This window comes from Aulonocara stuartgranti (assembly GCF_965226115.1).
Source record: "Aulonocara stuartgranti genome assembly, chromosome: 3".
Taxonomy (NCBI): domain Eukaryota; kingdom Metazoa; phylum Chordata; class Actinopteri; order Cichliformes; family Cichlidae; genus Aulonocara; species Aulonocara stuartgranti.
In genome coordinates this window covers 18,214,658-18,235,339 of record NC_138941.1, presented here as the reverse complement: position 1 = coordinate 18,235,339, position 20,682 = coordinate 18,214,658, and the positions used below count along the sequence as shown (strand labels likewise).

The following is a 20,682-nucleotide window of genomic DNA, read 5'->3' as shown; positions in this document are numbered from 1 at the left end:
GTGATTTATTGCAATGTGCAAACATAAATGGGCAGTACATATGGAAAAAAGATTCTAAAGATAAATTATACAGCCTGACTTTTTTTTGCTATTACAAAGGCTGTCTGCAATGTGTAGACATAATAATGGTTCATCCCCTGGGAGCAGACCAAAAGTGGCAAAACAAGCAGGAAACCGGTAAACGTTGAAGTCCGAGTTTGAGTCTTTCCAACCGCTATACCACACCATACCACGTGGGGGCGGTATAGTGCCTAACAGCTAATGGCCAATCGTCTTCAAACACAAGAAGAAGAGAGGAAGCGGAGGGAGAGTGTGGAAACAGCTACCCCACACTTGACTTCATTGAATGAGATTCAACATCAATTAGCGTTTGTTTTGGGTCAGTGTTGTGCACACAGAATACGCTCACATTCTGTCAGAAGAACGCGGATAGAGATTTCTACACCCCTACAGATCAAGGGTAAGCATGCAGTGGCAACATTTAGCTAGGAAACAAACACACACTGGGCGGTTTATTTTTCTGCTAGCATGGTATCTGCCTACAGTCCGCTTAGCTAGCTGAGGACAACATGGTTATAGCTCAAAGGTTAGCCCGCACACTCAACAGATAATTAAAGAACTCGGCAAATTTGAATAACTTCACCTTATTCCTTATGTTCGTGTTGATGCTTTGGTTGTCAATAGTCATGATATATTATAATAAAAAGGAGTTTGCAGTTGGTGTGAGCTTTATTCAGTCTAATTTGATGAAACAACGGTAAGCTAGCTATTAGCATTCACGAGATAGCATTGGTGTAGACTATTTCCTGCAGAAGTGTTCATAATGGAAGAGTTTTATTGAGAAGAGGATTTATTTAGTAATTTATTTTTTTAATCCTGCACGTAAACAGTTAAGTCCATAACTACGTGTAGTTCCTGTCGCTTTTTGTCAATGCCGCTGTCATCACACAGTGGTCGGAGTGAAGCTAGCAAGACAAACTGCAGGACTAACATCAGTGAGCAGGATAAGTGAAGCAGCGTGGAGGCACCGGGACGTGTATTCTGTCTGTGTAGCAAAGCCTGTGGCTGCCCACTGAAACGGTCCCACGCGTTAGTTGTAAAATTACGGCGTGGGGGTTTTAGGTCATTATTACTGCCTTTATATTCCTAGTAGTTGTTTTGTAATAATTGTGCCAAAATTAGCTTCAGTACTTCGTAACAACAAGTCAAGACTATGTAACGGCTTGTTTACATTCCAAGTGTTCAGTAAGATTAGAAAAGCGCTGCCATGTCAAATTAATGAAATTTACTAATACTTCTACTTTTTATTGAACCATAGGCTTTCATTCGTGTGAAGTTGTCTTTTATAGGCTACTTATGAATATGTTTTGTAACCACCCAGTTCTTATTTTATTGTAAGACATGGCGGGTCCACGGTAGCCCTAAAGTGTTAGAGACTCCCCTACAAAATACAATATCCCAGGCTATCCCAGGGTCCTGAGTGTCCTGTACTGCCTATGGAGCACTGTCTCAGTGTTGGATCTATGCTGAATCAGATCAACTCATGTATAAATGCTGTGAAAACACTCAACTGCATATCGTTGTAATTTACAAACTAGAATAATCTGCATGGAAATGTGTACTTTCATCTTTACATTTTGGTATATAACACTGCATCTCTATGAAGCAAAGTGATTCATAGAGTTTTCTTTTTGTCACTTAAAAATCCAAACAGACAGAAGCAGCTACTGTGTTATTCTGATGTCCACTGTGGACTTCATGAACTGACTGTATTCTCTCCCACCGTTGCAGACTGTGTTTGTTTGTAGGTGACGAGCTGGCGCAGGTTGTGGGTTTTTCTTGGATAATGCGAGACAGTGGTGGTAGCCTAGCCCAGAACCGCTGGCAGAGAGACCTGGGTCTGACCGCTGTGGGGCAGAACGACACAGGAGGAGGTTAGCACTCACTGTTTGTGTGTAAAATATTTACCCCCCAGTAGGGTGGACGTTCAGACCACTGGGTCAGGCATCTGTGGAAACCCTAAGAGGTTGATGGACACGAGGTCACTTCCATTTTTGAAATGAAATGTCACAACACACAACACTTAAAAGTAAAGAGGAACAACTCATCAGGGTCATCATCACCCTGATGACGTGTTGCTGGAGTCCCTGCACTGACTTTCTCATCCTCTCTGTGCCCCTGAAGTTAAATGTCGGTGATAAATGAGTGAATATTCAACAACAGTGTGGTGTAGGTTTATAAAACTTGCCTCAATTTGTTTTCCTTTTTCTTTATTGTGTCTCATGTATGTTTTAAGAACTTGCTTTTTATGCCATTTAAAAAAAAATCGATCTAGTAACCAGTGAAGTCCAGCAGTGAGCTGTGGCCCTCAGGGGCCCCAGAAAGTCTTTGATTTCAAAGTCTTCATCAGGGGTGGGGAACTCCAGGCCTCGAGGGCCTGTGTCCTGCAGGTTTAGATGTGTCAGCTGATTTAAATGACCTCCTCAACATGTCTTGAAGTTCTCCAGAGGCCTGTGAATGAACTCGTTTGATTCAGGTGTGTTGACCCAGTGTGAGGTCTAAAACCTGCAGGACCTGAGGCCTGGAGTTCCCCACCCCCGATCTACTTGGTATCTAAAACGTGGATGTGGGTGGTGTGTGAAACCAGCATGCAGCTTAGGTTTCCCACCAGGATATTTCATTCATTTCATCGAGGATGGAGTGATCACAGCACACATCGATACCTTAATAAACACGGACTGAATGTATGCACACATGCTCTCATCTTATTATAACTGCTGCTTTTCTATAGTGTCTTTAAGCTCTTTTTGGTGATCATACAACAAACACTAATCAGACTCTGGTAGTCTCTCTTTGCCAGGATACAAAGGATGTCGGATTAACCGATACTAAACACACAGACGAATGATTGAATGTGTTCCCAGGCAGAACGTTTCCTCGTGGTTTTGCAGGGTCGACCCAAATTTGGACATACTTTTCCAGATTTCGATTTTGACAAGATCCCCAACGTCACTGAGTGAAATGAGGCCAAAAACCAAACCTCCAAAAATAAAAAATTAATGATGTCCCAAGGAAAACTGAAGCAGCAGCTAGAGCTGTTACTTAAGGCTGTGTTCAAATATTCAAAGTAAGCCTGAGGGGGTGACTCAAGGCCTTTGGACAGCACTGTGGGGTAGATGTTATTTTTTAGTGAAATGAAGACGATACGATGCTTTTTTTTAATGTGTCAGAGGTCCATGCTCACTACAAATGGGATAGTTTGGCCTGTTGGTAGGTGGTTGCTAAGTAATGTGATACAGATAAGTACAGATAAGTGTGCCTTGTTTATATTGTGTAGGAAGAGCTCATAGATACATTGTTACCTGTTGTAATGAGCTGCAGCAGTACTTTTGGGCTGTCGTGATGCCTGATTGGTCGATAATCACTGCTGTTTGTTTCATAGGTGGGATTCCAGCGGACCGCCTCATAGTCCCAGTGTCAGATCACAGTGTATCCACCCCCATGCACCTGAGACTGGAACATAAAGAAAAGGTGTGGACGGGTGAATATGTAGTGGATGAGGAAGATGGCATAGGTGGGACTGAAGCTGTAGGTGACGATGAAGTTAACAACTTTGATGGTGAAGACATGGGTAAGTTTGACAGCAAGAGTTTGGAAAACAACGAGGATGAAGATGTTGAAGAGGATGGAGACCAGGAGGTGGAGGAGTGGGGAATCTCAGATTTTTCTTCCCAGTCTTCCGAGCACCTTCATTCACAGCAGCACGATCATCAGAGACCAGAACAGAAGGCTGAAGAGATCGGCGAGGCCCCCGTAGCTCACGCACTAAGCCAGGCTGAAGCGGGAGACTTGTTTAGGTCCCGCCTAAGCAAGTACAGGGCTCTGAGAAGACTCGGGCGCTTGCGATGCCGTGGAGGTCTTGGATTTCGGCTCTCTCAGCACTGGAAGAGCTGGCGCCAGCAGGCCCGGTGGATGTGCTCCGTAAGACCCAGGTGCAGCCACAAAGGGCAAAGGAACACTCAAAGAGAACAGAGGAGACTGAAACGGTATGAGGGCCCCCCGTACGGGCACGAGGAGTATGACGGCAGTGATGACGGGCACACAGAGTCTGACAGAGGTACGTATTCGTGTGGGAATGCTAAGTAATGGGAATAGCAGGCATTTAAAATGATATGTTTTGTCAGTGGCAACAATCAGAGTACCATAACAAAAGTAACAGATGTTTTCAGTCTGCTTCAGTCGCCAGTTTTACTGCTTTTGTGAAAAAATCCCCACGAGGCATTTGAATAAGTGGGAATAATAATACATTTCCATAACCTGCAGTGACACCAGCTGTGATACGCTGCAGCGTCATGCTTAGTAGAGTTTAGTTTAGCCTCCCTGTTACTGTTAAAAGTTGCAGTTAAGTTACCTTTGACCCAAATTGATTTAACTGTTATTTTTGGAATTTGATAAAAATGCCTGAGTCTGCAGATTCCATAACAAATATGATTTCTTTCCTTTGGCAGATCAGCAAATAAACGGCTCCTCCTCAAGAAAGCAGGAGGACCGAGTGACCCTGGAGGCAGAGGTCAGGCCGGCAGAGCTGGCTCTTACTGAAGAACACACAAGTTGTGTGAATGGTATGTATCACAAATACTTCTAGCCTTGCCTTAAATGTTTGTGCAGTACCAGCGTGGGCAGCACGGACGCTCAAGGTCGTGAATGTGAGAACGAGGCGACGTAGGCGCTTCAAACTTCTACAGCATGGGCATCAAGTCTTGGACGAGTTTGAATATCAGCGAGCTGAAGAGGTCAGGTTTTCTGAATGTGAGAGCTTGTGAATGAGGCGACGTAGGCTTTGAAAATGAAAAACATCGGTGTGTCTAGCAGGAGGCTGACGGGCAGCAGCGGTGATTGCCAGCTCGCATCAAACATGACGTCTGCTCTGTCTTAATACCCAAAGACTTGAATCAGTCTTGGAGTTAAACACGTATCCTTACTGAACAGTCTGAGCTGCAGATGCTGAATGTGTCGTACTGATAGTGAGGAAGGCTGTTTCCACATAACTGTTTTCATGTTCCTTACGTCACATGTCTGAGTCGGGGGGACACTCTACACGGCAGCCCGGGACCCCATAACTCGAGATTCATCCAGCTGTCATTGCTTTTATCTCATATATATATGGAGGCACCAATCAGTCCACACACTTGTTGCTCCTCCATAATGTCCTGTTATCCTCAGCTGTAAACCTCACGTAACAGCTGCTTTGACTGCAGCGATCCGGACTTTACGTCCAGGGTCTGAGGTGTCCGCTGTCTTTGTTGGGTCTAGAGTTTGTCTTTAGCTGTGAGTCTCTAAACTGCTTTTAGACTGACACGTGTTTCCTGTAGTGCGTCCCTTCATTGTGACTGGGTGACGTCCTGGTTCATGTCCGTCCTTGTGTACCTCCCTGTTGTGTTTCAGTGTGCGCTGCTTCTCATGTCAGCATCAATGTGAGGTCCTACAGTGTTCATGTTACAGAGTGTACTGTAACACATGCTCACACATGTGTGATGCATCAGTAACAGTTCATGCTGTGTCTGTGGCCTTGTATGTCTCGTGTGTAACTGTGTCAGCAGTGCCGTGTCGGTCCAACCTGGTTCTGTAAAGTCTTTCTGGACCCGTGTAAAGCAGAGCTGTGTCTTTGTACCCACTCGTTCCCTATTGTTGCCTCTGTGGCAGGTGGGTCAGATTATCCTAGTAATCGAGTATTCCACTGATTTCCATCATTGGCCAAGAAATATTTGGATGTCATTAATGAGCCGTGATAAGAGGAAAAGACGTCTCAACATGAACTGCTCGTTGGTTTCATCTTACAAATGTTTTTCATTTAAAGTTTGACATCTGTCAAAAAACAAATGAAACCTTTGTGTTCATGTTCTCAAATAAACTGTTTTCAGCTTAGCGGTATCGTTTTCATGAATGTGGTTTATATGAAATCTAAATGAAGTACAAAACTAACGAGTTGCTGTGCTTTTGTGGAAGACTGACACTTCTGTTTAGTGTGTGTGGACATTAAACTATGGCAGCATCATCTTCACTGGTGCTTTTTGTTTAAAAACTGGGAGCTGTGGGGCTTAACGTTGTCACTCGCTGCTCCCAGATAGTTTGAAATGTGGGTGAAACGCTGGCATTTACATGGTGACAGCTAAGAGTTAAAGTGAAGTATTGACACAAAGAATATGAGTTGAATATAGACTATAGCTCGACTGCACTAAACACTGAACATGAATAATGTGGCGTTTCCACAGTGCTGCAGCTGCACACTGTTATTTATCCAGAGGGTAGCAGGGAGACCGTTTGTATGGTTAACATCATGTGTGATGGAGGCGGAACATGTGAACGTTAGCAGCACGTGAGCCAGAGCTTGTACAGTCTCACAGGTTTGTAACCCTGCTGCGTCACAGCCTTGTGCTCTTCATGGAGGAGCACAGAGTGTGTTTCAGTTTGTGCTGGACGTCCTCTGTTGTTGAACATCAGCCAGTATGAAACTCACTGCTCGGGTTTGCTCATTGTTGGTGCTCGCAAATGTAAATGCATGTATCTCAGCTGGACATGTTGTATGATGTTACCTGTATTATACCTGTGTGTGGCGCAGCCCTCATTCATGTGGCTGTCATCTGTCTCGAGGTATTCTGGAAGAGTCGCTACGGCAGTACGGCAGTTTGATCCCCATCCACGTGGATGATGTTGTGGAGAAACTTCAGGACATCTTCAATGAAAACTTCTCACACCCACACAGGTGAGACGTAGTGATACTGTTGTGTTAACAGTGTTCTGTGTTGTTACCATCCTTCTCTCATCCTTCTGTGCAGTAAAGGTTAAGCTGGTGTCCATATCTACGCTGTAATCTGCAGCACTACTCTGAGGGCGGTTGAGACCACGTAGAGCTTCAACACCATCACTTACTGATGCATATTTGAGACATGTGTGCGTCTCGTAATCAAATGTGTTTTGCTCCTTCAGGATTTTCTGGATAACTTGGGAGCATTTCCCACTATTGAAGTGTGTTTAGCTCCAATTTCATCCATGTTGCATTTGGGAATGAAGCAGTTGATAAGGGGCCCCACCGCCTGACGCCTGCTGTTAAACAGGTTGTTCCCTCCTGGGACTTAGCCGCAGTGTCAGAGTTTCAGGGCTGAGTTTTGAGCCTGTGGAGTGTGTGGGGATGAGTGAATTTTATGTAGCAATACTTCCTGTGGAAACTTTCCCTCCAACCACAGTGAGGTAGTTCTGCTGTGGACCTGCTAAGTCCACCAGAGGAAGGTGGACCCTTTAGGGGCTCTCTTTTTAAGGGTGTTGCATCCCCACACATGTGTTAGGGTTTTGTTTTTGGCCTTGATGTGACTGTGCACTCACTGGACTCTTGATGCTTAGCATGCTGTTAGCTCCGTACCGAGCTCGGGCGTGTCCTCGGTCGAGATGTTATAGTCTCTGGAGCATGCAGTCTCCTGTAGTGAGATACACACTGTTTGGTTACACGAGCAACCCCAGTTCTCTGAAAACCAAAGCCGGTATCTCACCATGCTGCCGGACTTCATGGTCACATCAAAGAAACACTTGCCTGGTGTGGAGCCAGGGGCTCCTATAGAGGGGGTCTGGGGACCCTGTGTGCTTGAACCATCTTCTTGATGTGGTGGAAGCGGAGCTCCCGTGATTGGTCACACCAGGATGGCATACTTCATAGCTCACTTGGTTTTCAGAGAACCGGGGTTAGTGTGGCTGTGAACGTAGAGCAGGTCATCTACTCATCGGAAAATTGGTGTTTTCTTTATCCATTAGCTTTTCCAGGCTGCATGCTTCAGTATCCTTGGGGAAGCTGCAGAATCTTGAGTTGCTCGTGAGACATTCAGCGGCGTGTGGAGATGGATAAAAGCTCTTAGATGTACAGAAACATGCTTGCATGAATGTTTGGGTGAATGAGACGTTAAGCTTTGTTTTCACAACTCACAACTTAATGTTCACAGAATCACTATGTAACTGCAGTTGTTTTGTTTTTGCAGCAAAGGTGTCCTCTTTCACTTGCTGTAGCGATCCTTTGATTTGGGCTGTGTAGTGAAAGCTTTCATTAGCGATGTCTGAATACATGGAGCTAACTGTACATCTGATTTTGATTCGTTCTTCCTTAGAAAAGCAGTGGTCCAACATCTAATACACTCCTTCCACCGCTCATCAGGATCTGTTGTAGCTAAAACCTTCAGAGTCAACTACAAGCGGCATGTTCTGACCATGGACGACCTGGGCACTCTGTATGGACAGAACTGGCTCAATGACCAGGTATGCTAGTACACTCTAACTGGGGCTTTTGGGGGGAATTTTGACTTAATCTTAGGCATTAGTGCACCTAAGTCCAAAGGGAGTCATTAAAATGTGATTCAGTACACCTGTGTTGTTCCTGCGGTGGCACATTTTAGAGATACTGCTGTTAATACTTCGTAACTTGTACGTGCTGTAAATGATGCAGGTGCATGGCATCGGCTGAGTTAGGTACGTCAGTATATGTTCTCGTTCTCCAAAGTCCAGATGTTACAACATCCAATGTTTCATCATCAAGAAAAGCAAAACAAATTAAAGCTGTGAGCAGTGATGACAGGACACTCACTCTTTGGTTTATTGTAGAGTCTTTACCTTCCAGAATAAAGTGCCATGAAGCGACTGCTGTTGTGCTTTGGGGCTATCGAAGTTAAACTGAACTGAATTGAAAATTTCAGTTGGCTGGAGGTGGAGTGGTGCAGTTGAGCCATTTCCTGTAATCATATTTAAATCAAACTCCTCAACGATCACGTCAAATATGCAGGTTTGTGCTTCCTGTCGTAACTTTGAGGCAAACTGTAAAACAAACTACTGAAGACTTTCCAAACCAAAGTTTCAACATTCCTTGTCAACCACAAAGTGTAATATCTGGAAATGACAAACGGCAGACTTCCTGTTGGGTTTGTCTCAAAGCTTCTCTGAACTGATCTTGGAAAGTTGCACACGTGTACCAAATTTCACCCACACAGGTGGAACCATGTATGCAGAATCATTTTGTACTGTCCACATGCCAGACCCATAAAATATGTACGTTTTCACCAGAGCAGATGCGTGTGCAAAGTTTAGGCCCTCAGCGAGGCTTTAAAATCAGACTGTGTTTATGAAAACGGCTGCTTGGTTTCACACTCGGGCCTTAAAAGTAAAGAGAATTGTATCAAAAGTGTTGCTGCCTGAGAACATTTCTCTTTGCACTTTAATTCTTACATTGTTTTTGTGTTATTCAGGTGATGAACATGTACGGTGAGCTGGTCATGGACTCTGTGCCAAAGAAGGTGAGGAAGCTGCAAACGAAACTGTTGCAGCTTGTGCTGTGGATGGTTTACCTACCCACAGTTATTATTGTGTCGTTGCAAAAGCCATATGTAACATCTTCTGAGATTCTTCAGCCTTGTTTGACCCTTCTGTGCTGAACACACTGAAACCATGCTTCACTCGATACATCAGTGCACAAGATCAACTACATCAAATACTTGATGTATCATAATGAAAACAGCCACTCAGAATATATAAACTGAGTATACAAAGATCTTACAGCTGTGATATGTTCCTTCGTTTTTCATTGTTATTATGGTAAATATTTTTGTGGAGGGTCTAATAACTGAATAATAATAATAATATATTTAGAGCAGAAACTATTGATTATTTGAATTGGTGTAGTTCAATTCAGTGTTAATTATAGAGCACCAAATCAACACAGTTGCCTCAAACCGCTTTATATTATCAGGTTGGAGATCCTACAATAGTGCAAAGAAAACAGAAAAGCCAACAATCACATGACCCCCTATGAGCAAGCGCTGTGGTGACAGTGGGAAGGAAAAACTCCCTTTTAACAGGAAGAAACCTCCGGCAGAACCAGGCTCAGGGAGGGGCGGGGCCATCTAACGGGATCTGTTGGGGTGATGGAGGAAGACGGGACGAAGACAAGCTGTGGAAGAGATTAACAGTAACTAACGATTCAGTGCAGAGAGGTCTACTAACACACAGTTAGTGAAGAAGAAACACCCAGTGCATCAATGGAGTCCCCCAGCAGCCTACACCTACTGCAGCATAACTAAGGGAGGATTCAGGGTCACCTGGTCCAGCCCTAACTATATGCTTTAGCAAAAAGGAAGGTTTGAAGTCTAATCTTAAAAGTAGAGATAGTGTCTGTCTCCTGAATCCAAACTGGAAGCTGGTTCCACAGAAGAGGGGCCTGAAAACTGAAGGCTCTGCCTCCCATTCTACTTTTAAATACTCTAGGAACAACAAGTAGGCCTGCAGAGCGAGAGCGAAGTGCTCTAATAGGGTGATATGGTACTACAAGGTCATTAAGATAAGATGGGGCCTGACTATTCCTCATCACTTGATGTTTGCTGTCTGTACTGTATCACTCTCTGTTCCTTTTCAAACATACACTGTTGTTTTTGTGTAGCTTATCTGTGTAGTCGATTTAATTGGAAACTTACAGATAACGTCTTATTTCAGAGTGTAATCTTCACGTGGTTTGTCCAGAGCACTCTCTGATTCACACACTAGTTATTTTCAGTTTTCACTCACTGTGTCTTCAGCGATTCACTAGCTTAGCTCATAGCCGACTTGTTAGCAGTGTGGCCTCTTGACCTGTTCCTCCTGCACTTTCCTGCTCATTAGGTCAGATGTTAATGAATAAGAAATACATGTAATAAATGTAGCCCGTTTGTGGAGGCCAGGATCACTGATTGGAAAAACCCGTAACTAGCCAGGCCGCTGTAGCCGGTGCAGTCAAAGGTAGCGTAGGCTCCGTTAGCTCTCCCCTGGCAGATTGACCTGAGAATAAAAAGATGGCTGGGTGACGGGGATGAGGAAGCATAGTTCTAAACAGAAGCCCCCGGTACACCACCAACACCTTCTTGTGTCTAATCGTTCTGCTGCCAGACAAAAACAAACCAAACTTGAGCAAATGATTTAAATACAAATAACCAAGAAAGAACAATATCGTGTCCTCAACAGCACCAAAGAGTAAAACAGTTAAATGTTAAACTTTAAACATTGCGTCCCTCTCTTCTAAGTCCCTGTTAGTACATTAATTAATAAACAAATGGATTTACCTGGTTACAGCAGGATGATTATGTTAGTTTAAAGGGAACCCCGGTTATTAAGACATGTTTGCGCTAAAATGTGTACTGTGCTTTCAATAACACATGTGGTATTAAAATATACTAAATGTTTTCCTTCTAAGCACATTTTATATAAAACCGATTTACCAGTAGGTCGCCATTGTTATTTACTTCTCAATGCACTCTGGGTAGTGACGTCACACGGTTGCACCGCATCCAGTTCACAGTTAGCAGCGCACTGGAAATCACTTCTGTTCAACCTTTCCAGTTTGAACCAGAGCAAACCGAAAACAGTCAACCAGCACTTAGTTTAGATGAAGATGAAAACAATCCGTCAAACGATGACGAGAGAGTGAGGGAAAACTACTGGTGTCTATGCGGCTACTGCTTGCCAATGGCAACGGCGTCTCAGAGCGTTCGTCTTAATCCAGATGTTCTTTGGGCAGCCCTTGTTAGCCTCCATGACCGGTATCCGGTCTTTAAGTGATAACGTGATGAATCCTGCTTCCGGGCCCAAAGTAGTCTGCCTTTAATAAGACTGTTGTGTTTTTAACATGTTTTAATGTTTTGTATCTTGTTCGATTTAAACTCAACAAGCCCCTAAAAACAGTCAGTGATCACTGTCGGCTTCTCACGGTTTTTATTACCGCCAATCATTTTAAAGCTCAGATTTTAAACCCTTACGATGTAACTGCAGCCCAGCCCATGTAGCAGCAGTATATTAATGACTAACCTGGTATTGTGGATGGCTTATCTCAGTCCTGACTGAAGTTTGGTCCGTTTACAGCATCCTGCCATGCGATTACATTCGTCCCTAACCATTGGGAACTCTCATATGAACTTTTATCAAGTGGGAAAAAAGTCCTCAGTTTGTTAGCGTTCATCCTCCAGCTTTACTGTTTATGTTATGCTAACATAGCGTTCACGTAGCACATCATTATATACCAGCTAGCCCAACTTCAGTAACCCTACAAACGTCACTGCTGTTTAGTCTTCATTTATGTTGGAGGAGATAGCAGAGCTGTACGTTTGAATTTGATAATAAATCTCTCAGTCAGAACACAGTGGTACAGGTACAGTGGAACCCCGGCTTACAAAGACCCCATTTAACGAAAAATTCAAGTTACGAAGGCACTTAACGGCAATATTTCTGCCCGTGGTACGGCAAAGTGCCCGCGTAACGAAATGGATAATATAGAAAATTTTAAAAAATTAAATTAAATTCCATAATGTTATGTACATGTACGTATGTATGCATGCATGCGTATGCTTTCTTCAACCTCCTCCACCAAGAACTTCGTCTTCAGCCAGCATCGCCTCACTCAAAAGGCGATGGAAAAAGGTGCTTCGACTTAGGAAAATTTGACTTACGAAAGACCCTCTGGAACGAATTAATTTCATAATTCGGGGTTCCACTGTATATTATATTTAGATGGAAACTAGTGAGCTAACTTCCTGCTAACTCCTAATTCAGTTAAATGTCATAAATTCAGTTTTCATGGATGCCTGGATATTAAACTTAATTGATACACCTGGCAGAGCAGCCACACTGATCATTTTATTACAGATGAACAACTTTAGACAGTTTTTTAACTCTCAGTAATGCCGCAGTGATCATTTGACTTTTGCAGCTGAGTTTGGGCCCAGACATGGCTAATGACATCAGACTCAAAGACCGCATAGTGCTGGTCTACCAAGTCGTAACCAGGTAATAGGCAAGTTAATTAATACGGTTGCTACACTTTAAAAAACAAAACAGGTTAGCTGAACGAAAGCACCTATACTACCGACAACCAATACACGTCATCGTCCCAGAATGCATTGTGTGCGAAAAAACATGGCTGCTCCCACGGCTCCAAGATAGTTTCAACCAACAAAGATTTAATGAATAACAAATTTTTTTTAGTTTTTCTCAAGTATGTCTTTATGTAGTGGAGATAATTTGTAACATGTTTAGAGTAACTTGTCATAATAGTCGGGGTTCAACACCCCTGAGTCGTTCTAACCATCGGAAACCTCGAAGCACAGGCCGAGGTTTGAAGGCCTGATGCTCAGCCTTGTCCACCCCAGCTGGAAAAACCAAAACCAGTCTTATCTGTTGTTCTCGTCCACCTGGGCCTCACAGAGTTTGTCTGAATGCTAATTGATGTTCTTTTTATAAAGTGTGGAAACACGCCTGGCAGGATGTGTGGCTATCAGCAGACGGGTATAACGAGCTGCCAATTATGGATTAAGGAGCTTTTTTCCTTTTGCTGTCATGTTATGATGGTAAAAAAAATAAAAAATAAAACGTTGGACTGTGCCGAGTCCTGTCTCTGGCTGCGATGACTGGAGCCTTGCTGCTCCCGTAGTAATGGTCTGTGTAATCCCATTACTACATGTTTACTGTCATCAATCAAAATCATTTTTTTTCTTTTTCAGGTCCATTTTTTCAACAGCTTCTTTTACGATAAGCTAAGGACAAAAGGCTACGAAGGAGTCAAACGGTGGACAAAAAATGTAAGTGAATGTGGCCAACATACTCGGAGTAGTTTAGCAGCATATTAACACTTTGTTTTATTCCTGCATATTGATACAATGAGGAGTGTCGTTAGAGCTGGATGATAAAAGACATTCAGTCTTGTCTTTAAATTACAATGTAACACAAATTTATGAAGGTGGTCTAAATAATTCAGACCTCTCATGCAGACAGTTGCAACTAAGAACTTTCTGAACATCAGTAGCACATTTCAAACGTCATGACAGGCTGCACACGAGTGGAAACCGTGTTTCATCTGCTTAGAAGAGTTTGAGTTTTTCATTAAGTCGGTACATAATATCAGAGTCAAAGAATCTCTATACGACTCTGTGTGTGATGCATGATTGTATGATCTGCACTGGTCTAGGTTAAAGCCTCACTGTCCGTGGGGTTTTCTTACACATCTGGAGTAAGAGTGGGGAAAACCCTCTGCTTTTAAAACTACACAGATTAGTCTTCTCACTTTACTAACTCCACAAAGGTCTTGAGCCAGCCGCCCATTTCTTGAAGTCTTTGCTTCCAAGGAGAAAGACCCGAGTGGTGTTGAGCAGTAGTTTTTTTTCTGGGGGATGAAACATTGTCACAGTTTCGAAACACATAATTGGTTCAGATTTCTTTTGTTTGAACACTGCCGTGTAGTTCTGTGACCAACACGGTGACAAAAAGAGCTTTTTCCTGTAAACTCCTGCAGATGTTGGCATTGTATGCAGTCAAGAAACTGGACAAGTGGAGGACAAAAGTAGTAGTAGCTGTCTTAAATATCTAAAGAAGCAGGGTAAACTGACAACAAGCTGAGGAGTGCCAGACAACTCAACAACTACACTAAAAATTGGTGGCAACCAGTCTGATGGAGTGATGCGTCCAAATGTGAGATTTTAGCTTCAGATTGTAGATGAACAGGTGCAGTAACGGTCTCGTCTGTACAACAGAGACTGCATGTCAGCCAGCTCAGGATCTTCTTAAACCTGAAGTAATACTGAATGCAGAACAAACTGAGATTTTGCGCCACCCTTCAGTTCCAGCTGGAAAGCATCTGACTGCTTTATTTTACAGCAGCGATGTCAAACACACAGGTAATGCAGCAAAGACCTGGATAGAAAAACAATGAAACCTGGTCAGTCGTAGAATGACCCACTCAGGGTTTGGACCTCAGAGATGTTGAAACTGGAATCCTCAAGATTCCTCCCTTTGTTCCCTTTGTTCCCTTCTCAAGGGAACAAAGGGAACAAAGAAGACCTTTGGACTGATCTTTATTCAAGCTAGAAAGTTTTTACTGAACCTGAGAGTTCAGGCTGGTCTCACCAAATGTATTTTTGCCTTAGATTTCCATGTGTGTTTGCATGTTTCAGTACATTTCTGACCGTTGACCATTTTCTGATGGCTCAGTGCTGTAAATGTCAGTTTGCTTCAGTTTGAACTTTCAAAGAACGTTGTGACATCAAAATGAAAATGAACATATATTTTTATGTCTTAGTTTTTTTTTTTTTAGATCTGACTGTTTATGTGCTCTTTTCATTCAAACATAACAAAGCCTGAGCTGTACGCACAGTTGTGTCTGCTCTGTGCTTTGGCTTTAGATGGAAATCAGCTGTTTGTCCAAAAACCACTGTGGTTCAGCTTTTTTATTTGGTATCTACTGACACTACCAATGGACCATTTTGATCTTCTCTGGGATCTTTAGTCAAAAACAAGGCGTCAGACTAACTTTGGTTAAGACAAAAGTCTAGTTTGTATTTCAAACATAAGAGCTCTGCAGCAAGCAGAGCACGGAGAGTTCATCTGAAACTGAGTCCAGTTCTTTCAAACTTCAAAGGTTCTTTGTTACAAAATGAACTTAAACTGTCTCCTGTATAGTTTCAGATAAGCATGTTGTCTTTACATGATTACTGTTACAGCTTGTTACAAACCCCTGAAAGGAGCCGTCCTGACTCGCTCTTTTAGTGCTTGAATAAAAAACAGTCAACTTTATACGTTTAGTTAGCTGCTTCTCCAAGTTAAGATTTGAAAGCCCGTCCCAGTTTTCATGAGAGGAATAATATAAACAGCACAATTACAATTTATTTTTTCAAAGGTTTAAACAGAATATTTTTTTAACATTTAAATTGTAATTGTTTATCCACAGTTCCAGCTCATTTGTAAATATAAAATAGTTTTGGTTTCTAAATCATCCTAATATTATACACATAGAAGGCACATCATCATCATGCAACCTTACGATCTGATGACTAAAAAGATCCCACGAGTGTCTGGAGATTAAAGTTTTACTTTAAAGTTTTTTGTTGAGATAACGTGTGTGCCTCCGTTTCTGTTCGACCCTGATCATCCAGCATTGTTGAGCAAGGATATGCCCCGTTCCTCATTTCTTAGTTTCCTGCACGTTTGTCTTGTTCACACATTTTAAGATAATCAAACATAATGAAATATTAGACAATATTCAGTCCTGCTGCATTGCCCACCTGTGGTTAAGCTTACTGAGTGACCTGATGGCTGGACATGGTCAGAGTTCATGGTTGAATCAATTGCAGTCGTCCAGGTCCTGAAGCAGCAGAGCAGCCATGGACATTACTCCGTCCTCGTCTTGTTATATTAATATATCATTGTTTAATATCACATGTTACCATATATTATCATATTCAATGCTGTTAGTTTTTTGAGAATATTCTGTGTAAAACTATCTTTGATCATCAAGGTGTTTTTGGATAAATGTGAGTAAAATTAGTTTGGTCTGAAACGTGTAACAAATATACACCAAAGCAATGAAATACTTGCATGTGGTTTATCTGCAGTACCTGTAAAATCCCATGGAAAAATGTTGTGACGGGTTTTTATAGAACTGAAAGCGATGATGTGATGACAGCCTTACTCATCTGCTTGTCTTAATAGGAAGAACATACTTCTCACATTGTTAGCGTCTGGCTTTGTTTGGTTCATAACTGAATTAGCTCTTGGCTAGCAGCCGCATACACCACTTTACAAGCTTTTCCATCTGTGTGTTGGTTACATTGCTTCAGACCACATTAGGAGCACTGCTGGCTTAGTGTTACAGGGTGGGGGCATCGTATAATTGAAAACCGACAGCTTAACCAAGATTTTTGTTACGTCTCTCAAACTCTCGTTTATTTCTGTTCATTTATCAGGTCGACATCTTTCAGAAGGATCTGTTGTTGATCCCCATCCATCTTGAGGTCCACTGGTCGCTGGTCAGTGTTGACATTCCTCGTCGAGCCATCACCTACTTTGACTCTCAGAGGACTTTGAACAGGCGTTGCCCAAAGGTAGGGATGTAACACCTATAGTGTATCCATGAATCTACTGCTCAAAGTCAGAATCCCTGTTTTTGGAAATTGCTCAGTCTCTTTGAATGTGTTCATTTTGATTCCAGCACATTTACAAATACCTGCAAGCTGAAGCCATCAAAAAAGACCAGCAAGACTTCCTGACAGGATGGACCGGCTTTTTCAAAATGGTAACACGACTTTTCTTTATAACACTTACCAAAGCTCTGGTGAGACTTTGAGTAAAAATCAAACGAGAAGTAGACTTTAGTTGAAATGGTACCATTGCTAATGCTAATGTATTTGTAATGTTGCAGAATGTGGGCCGCCAGAACAATGACAGTGACTGTGGGGCTTTTGTGTTACAGGTGAGTTTTCTACAGTGTGCATGAGGGCTGGGTGATATGAGGAAACTCTAATATTGCCATATTGTTTGGCTATATCGCGATATGTCTTGAGCAGCAAAGGGGGTGGGCTGCAGTGTGAGCCTCAGTGAGGTCGGGTTTTTTATGTAAATATCAACGTGTGTGGTATCCACAGAAACTTTCAAGTCTCAGCCACAAGCTCATAGAAACCATTTCTGCAAACACCAAACGGCCAACACAACAATTAAAAAGGTTATGTGCCTAAACACAAACAACAAAGCCACACTCAGCTTCACGTAACCCAGCAAACGTCACATTGTCTAACATCAAAGGTTTCGTCACTCTCCAACCAAAACGATCTGAACCAGCAGCAAAAGAAGGCCACAAATATGCTTCAGGAACGATAAACAATAACGTGAACGGTTTCCTTCAACAGAGGCCGTCGTAGCTCTAATCACAGCTGGTGTATTTAACGTTTCCTTTGGTGTGTGGGGAGATGTTGACATGCAGAGTTTATTCATGTTGTTCGACAACCTTCTCGTGAAATCCAGACGACAGCGAGTCCGAAACTCCCGCTGTCACCATATTTCTCCCATCTGCTAGCATATAAACACGCATGCTCAGCACAGTGTGGCAGGTAGAACATTTTCCAGCTAGGAGGGGGGGATTGATGATGCATTTGCAGCGTGCGGGAACCTACACTCGATGGTTACGATAAAACCATTTTAACCATCGTACGTATCAAATATACTCGATATATCGCCCAGCCCTGATATAAACACGAACTCTCGTTGTTGAGAGCTAGCCATAGACAATTTGGATTAGTCTGTTCCACTTCTTTATAGCATTTATGAGGGAAACATGTACCTACTGCATAGATGGTAATTACCACACATCAGATTGTTTTAAATGTGTTTCAGTATCTGACCCTGACCTTTCCTTATCTGCTATCCTGCAGTACTGCAAGTGTCTGGCACTCGGGCAGCAGTTCAACTTTGGGCAGCAAGACATGCCCCGCCTCAGAAGACAGATGTACAAAGAACTGTGTCACTGCAAGCTTATGGTGTGACCCTTCATTTCCATCGTTTGTGGCCAGCTACACCTGCTCCGTCCCTGAAGTCTAACAGGATGGAGGGACAGTGTTAAAACAAGAGGAAAATGGGAGCAAGTGACTGGGGGAAAATAAACATTACAAACCTAACTTTTTCTCTTCCACCATGCAGAGAAATTCTTCTAGATGCGAACATTGTTTGACTTTATTTTTTCAGGTTCTGCTTCCCTCGGTTTGTTTGAAAAACACTGATTTAAATATCTGTCATAGTTCTTTGTGGTTGTGAGAGGCCAAGACTAGCTGTCTTATTTTGGGGATGTGCTAGTTATCCGTGTAAAGATAGTCCACTAGTTTTCTGGTTGGAGAGGGAGCACTGAGGTACGGAAAAGCCTGCGTCCAGGAGGTATGAAGGGAAGTCCCACAGTGGAGTTTGTGTTTAGAGGGCTGCAGTGACTTTTCCATCCAGCCAGTCATTACTTGACATCTTTGCAAATGAAACGTACCCCATGCAATGGCCACCGTTGTGGACGAGCTGTTCAGCACAAAATGTTTGCCAGTGTATTACAGTGTGAAACTTCCATGTACAATATTTTTAACAGTTTCCTGCGGTCTGCTCAGCTGGAGTTTAGTGGGAATCCATGGTTATGTTGGCAGGTAAAACTTTTTTCTGGTGAATCTCAGGGAAAGTTGGATTTCTGCAGCATCCATGAGTCCCGCCTCATGCTGGCCCACACAGTAGAAACTTTCCCCCTCGATCGCTTTCAAGTCATAAACCTTGAAAGCGATTGAACTGAAATGGCTCAAAGAAGTATATTTACAATGCATTTAATTTTTAATGTGTTTCAATCTCTGTCAGTAATTGTGGTAACATGTTTGGGTTTCATAAAAGATCAAGAAAAAAGACGATTTGTTTTTTTTCTTGTTATTTTTTTTGTTTTTGTTTAGATTTTCTGGTTAGTATAAAAGCCATTTTGTTGAGGACCACAAATACACACCAGGCATATGTCCACAGTGGAGATACAGTGCTCTCTTATTCTTTTTATAACAAAAGAAAACTTGTGAATAGTTGTTTTTGGCTTTGCTTTTTTTTTTTTCCAAGAAGGAGCTGATGCAAGAGAGCTGTTTTATATATCTTCTACAATACGTTATGACTGCTAAAAATAAAAATATGTGGCAAACGTGTGTGTGTGTGAAGGTTTTCACTCGTCCACATCATAGTAATGGAAGGACTACGTTCAGTTTCTTCAAGACGTTTCGTCTGAGAATCAGTCCCAGATTTTAAGCCCTGTTGTCCCTAAGAGGGCCGTTGACCCCCTATTGATTCTCTACATAATCACATGAGCCAAGGTGTGAAAATGGGGTGGGTCACACTCAGCCAAGGTTTCAGGTGAACCCATTGCCCCCCATCATGTGACTTACTGAAGTCAAAAGGCCCAGGATGTGTGTTAAGGCGTCTGGGAAGGATCTCAAAGCTGTATCGTAGATGGCAGACGCTGTCGGTGTGAGACGCCATGTCTGTTCAAAGAGGGTCGTTCACTCCTCTTTCAAACCTGTGTCCAAAATGTGGACATTAGCATTTTGAAAGAGTGTGTTTAACCGGCACGCAGATGTAGACAGCTATGCAGTCTCCATCAGAACCACTGTTTCTTCCTGCAAACGGGGAACACCCCATAAGCTCTGCAGATGTAATTTAGTCCTAGTCAAACTTTCTAGTCACAAACAGCTTGTGGGAGATTGAACTGAAATGACCTGTTGGCTCAAAGAACTATATTTACATTGCATTTAATTTTTTCCTGTCTCTGTCAGTGACTGTGGTAATATGTTTGGGTTTCATGAAAAGTTAAAGTAGTTAGAGGTCTTCTTGGGTCATTTCTTCATCACATTATGGTTTGTTCCTCGTGATAGTGATCCCAGTTCTGAACTGTCTGCTTTGAGCTTCCGTGCTCTGTGGCTGCACCAAACCAGACTCTTTCTCTGGGGAAGCTGGGGGTGCACAGCTGACGGCCTTGAACATGTCGCTAAACTAACTGCATCTAGATATTATAGGATATCATTCAGTCCCATATTGATTGCATCATCCACAAAGTACAAAGGGGGCCTTGCAGTGACTACTACCAGGATGTGGTGGGTGAGGGGTGTGAATGCGTGCCTCATTAACCTGCAGTATCAGGTATTCAGCCAGCTCTTTGCAGAGGGGATGGTTGCAGACCCTTTCACACTGATACCTGCTGTAATGGGCGCTTCGATCACTGCCACAACACCTTTTCACAGTCCCTTTCTAACGGCTGTGAAAGTGAGGAAAGCCACTGCAGTATTTTTTGTGATAGGTGTCGACACTCAGACG

At 42.8% G+C, this 20,682-nt stretch overlaps 1 protein-coding gene across 1 annotated transcript; it reads left to right on the top strand.

The window, feature by feature from the left end:
- The first annotated feature begins 161 nt into the window (after positions 1-161).
- Positions 162-19,520, top strand: senp3b (SUMO specific peptidase 3b). The gene is made up of 12 exons (XM_082524461.1): positions 162-460; positions 1,792-1,934; positions 3,443-4,117; positions 4,509-4,622; positions 6,652-6,763; positions 8,151-8,298; positions 9,279-9,326; positions 13,551-13,628; positions 16,785-16,922; positions 17,030-17,113; positions 17,240-17,290; positions 18,246-19,520. Exons 2-12 carry the CDS (start codon positions 1,847-1,849, stop codon positions 18,354-18,356), a joined length of 1,647 nt encoding a protein of 548 aa, XP_082380587.1. The 5' UTR covers positions 162-460; positions 1,792-1,846; the 3' UTR covers positions 18,357-19,520.
- Positions 19,521-20,682: the final 1,162 nt, after the last annotated feature.

Bases quoted from the DNA above. Each gene is read 5' to 3' on its own strand.
- senp3b (XM_082524461.1), top strand. From the start codon at position 1,847: ATGCGAGACAGTGGTGGTAGCCTAGCCCAGAACCGCTGGCAGAGAGAC. The intron at 4,623-6,651 runs GTATGTATCACA...ATCTGTCTCGAG, and splicing joins ACACACAAGTTGTGTGAATG to GTATTCTGGAAGAGTCGCTA. The intron at 17,291-18,245 runs GTGAGTTTTCTA...GCTATCCTGCAG, and splicing joins GTGGGGCTTTTGTGTTACAG to TACTGCAAGTGTCTGGCACT.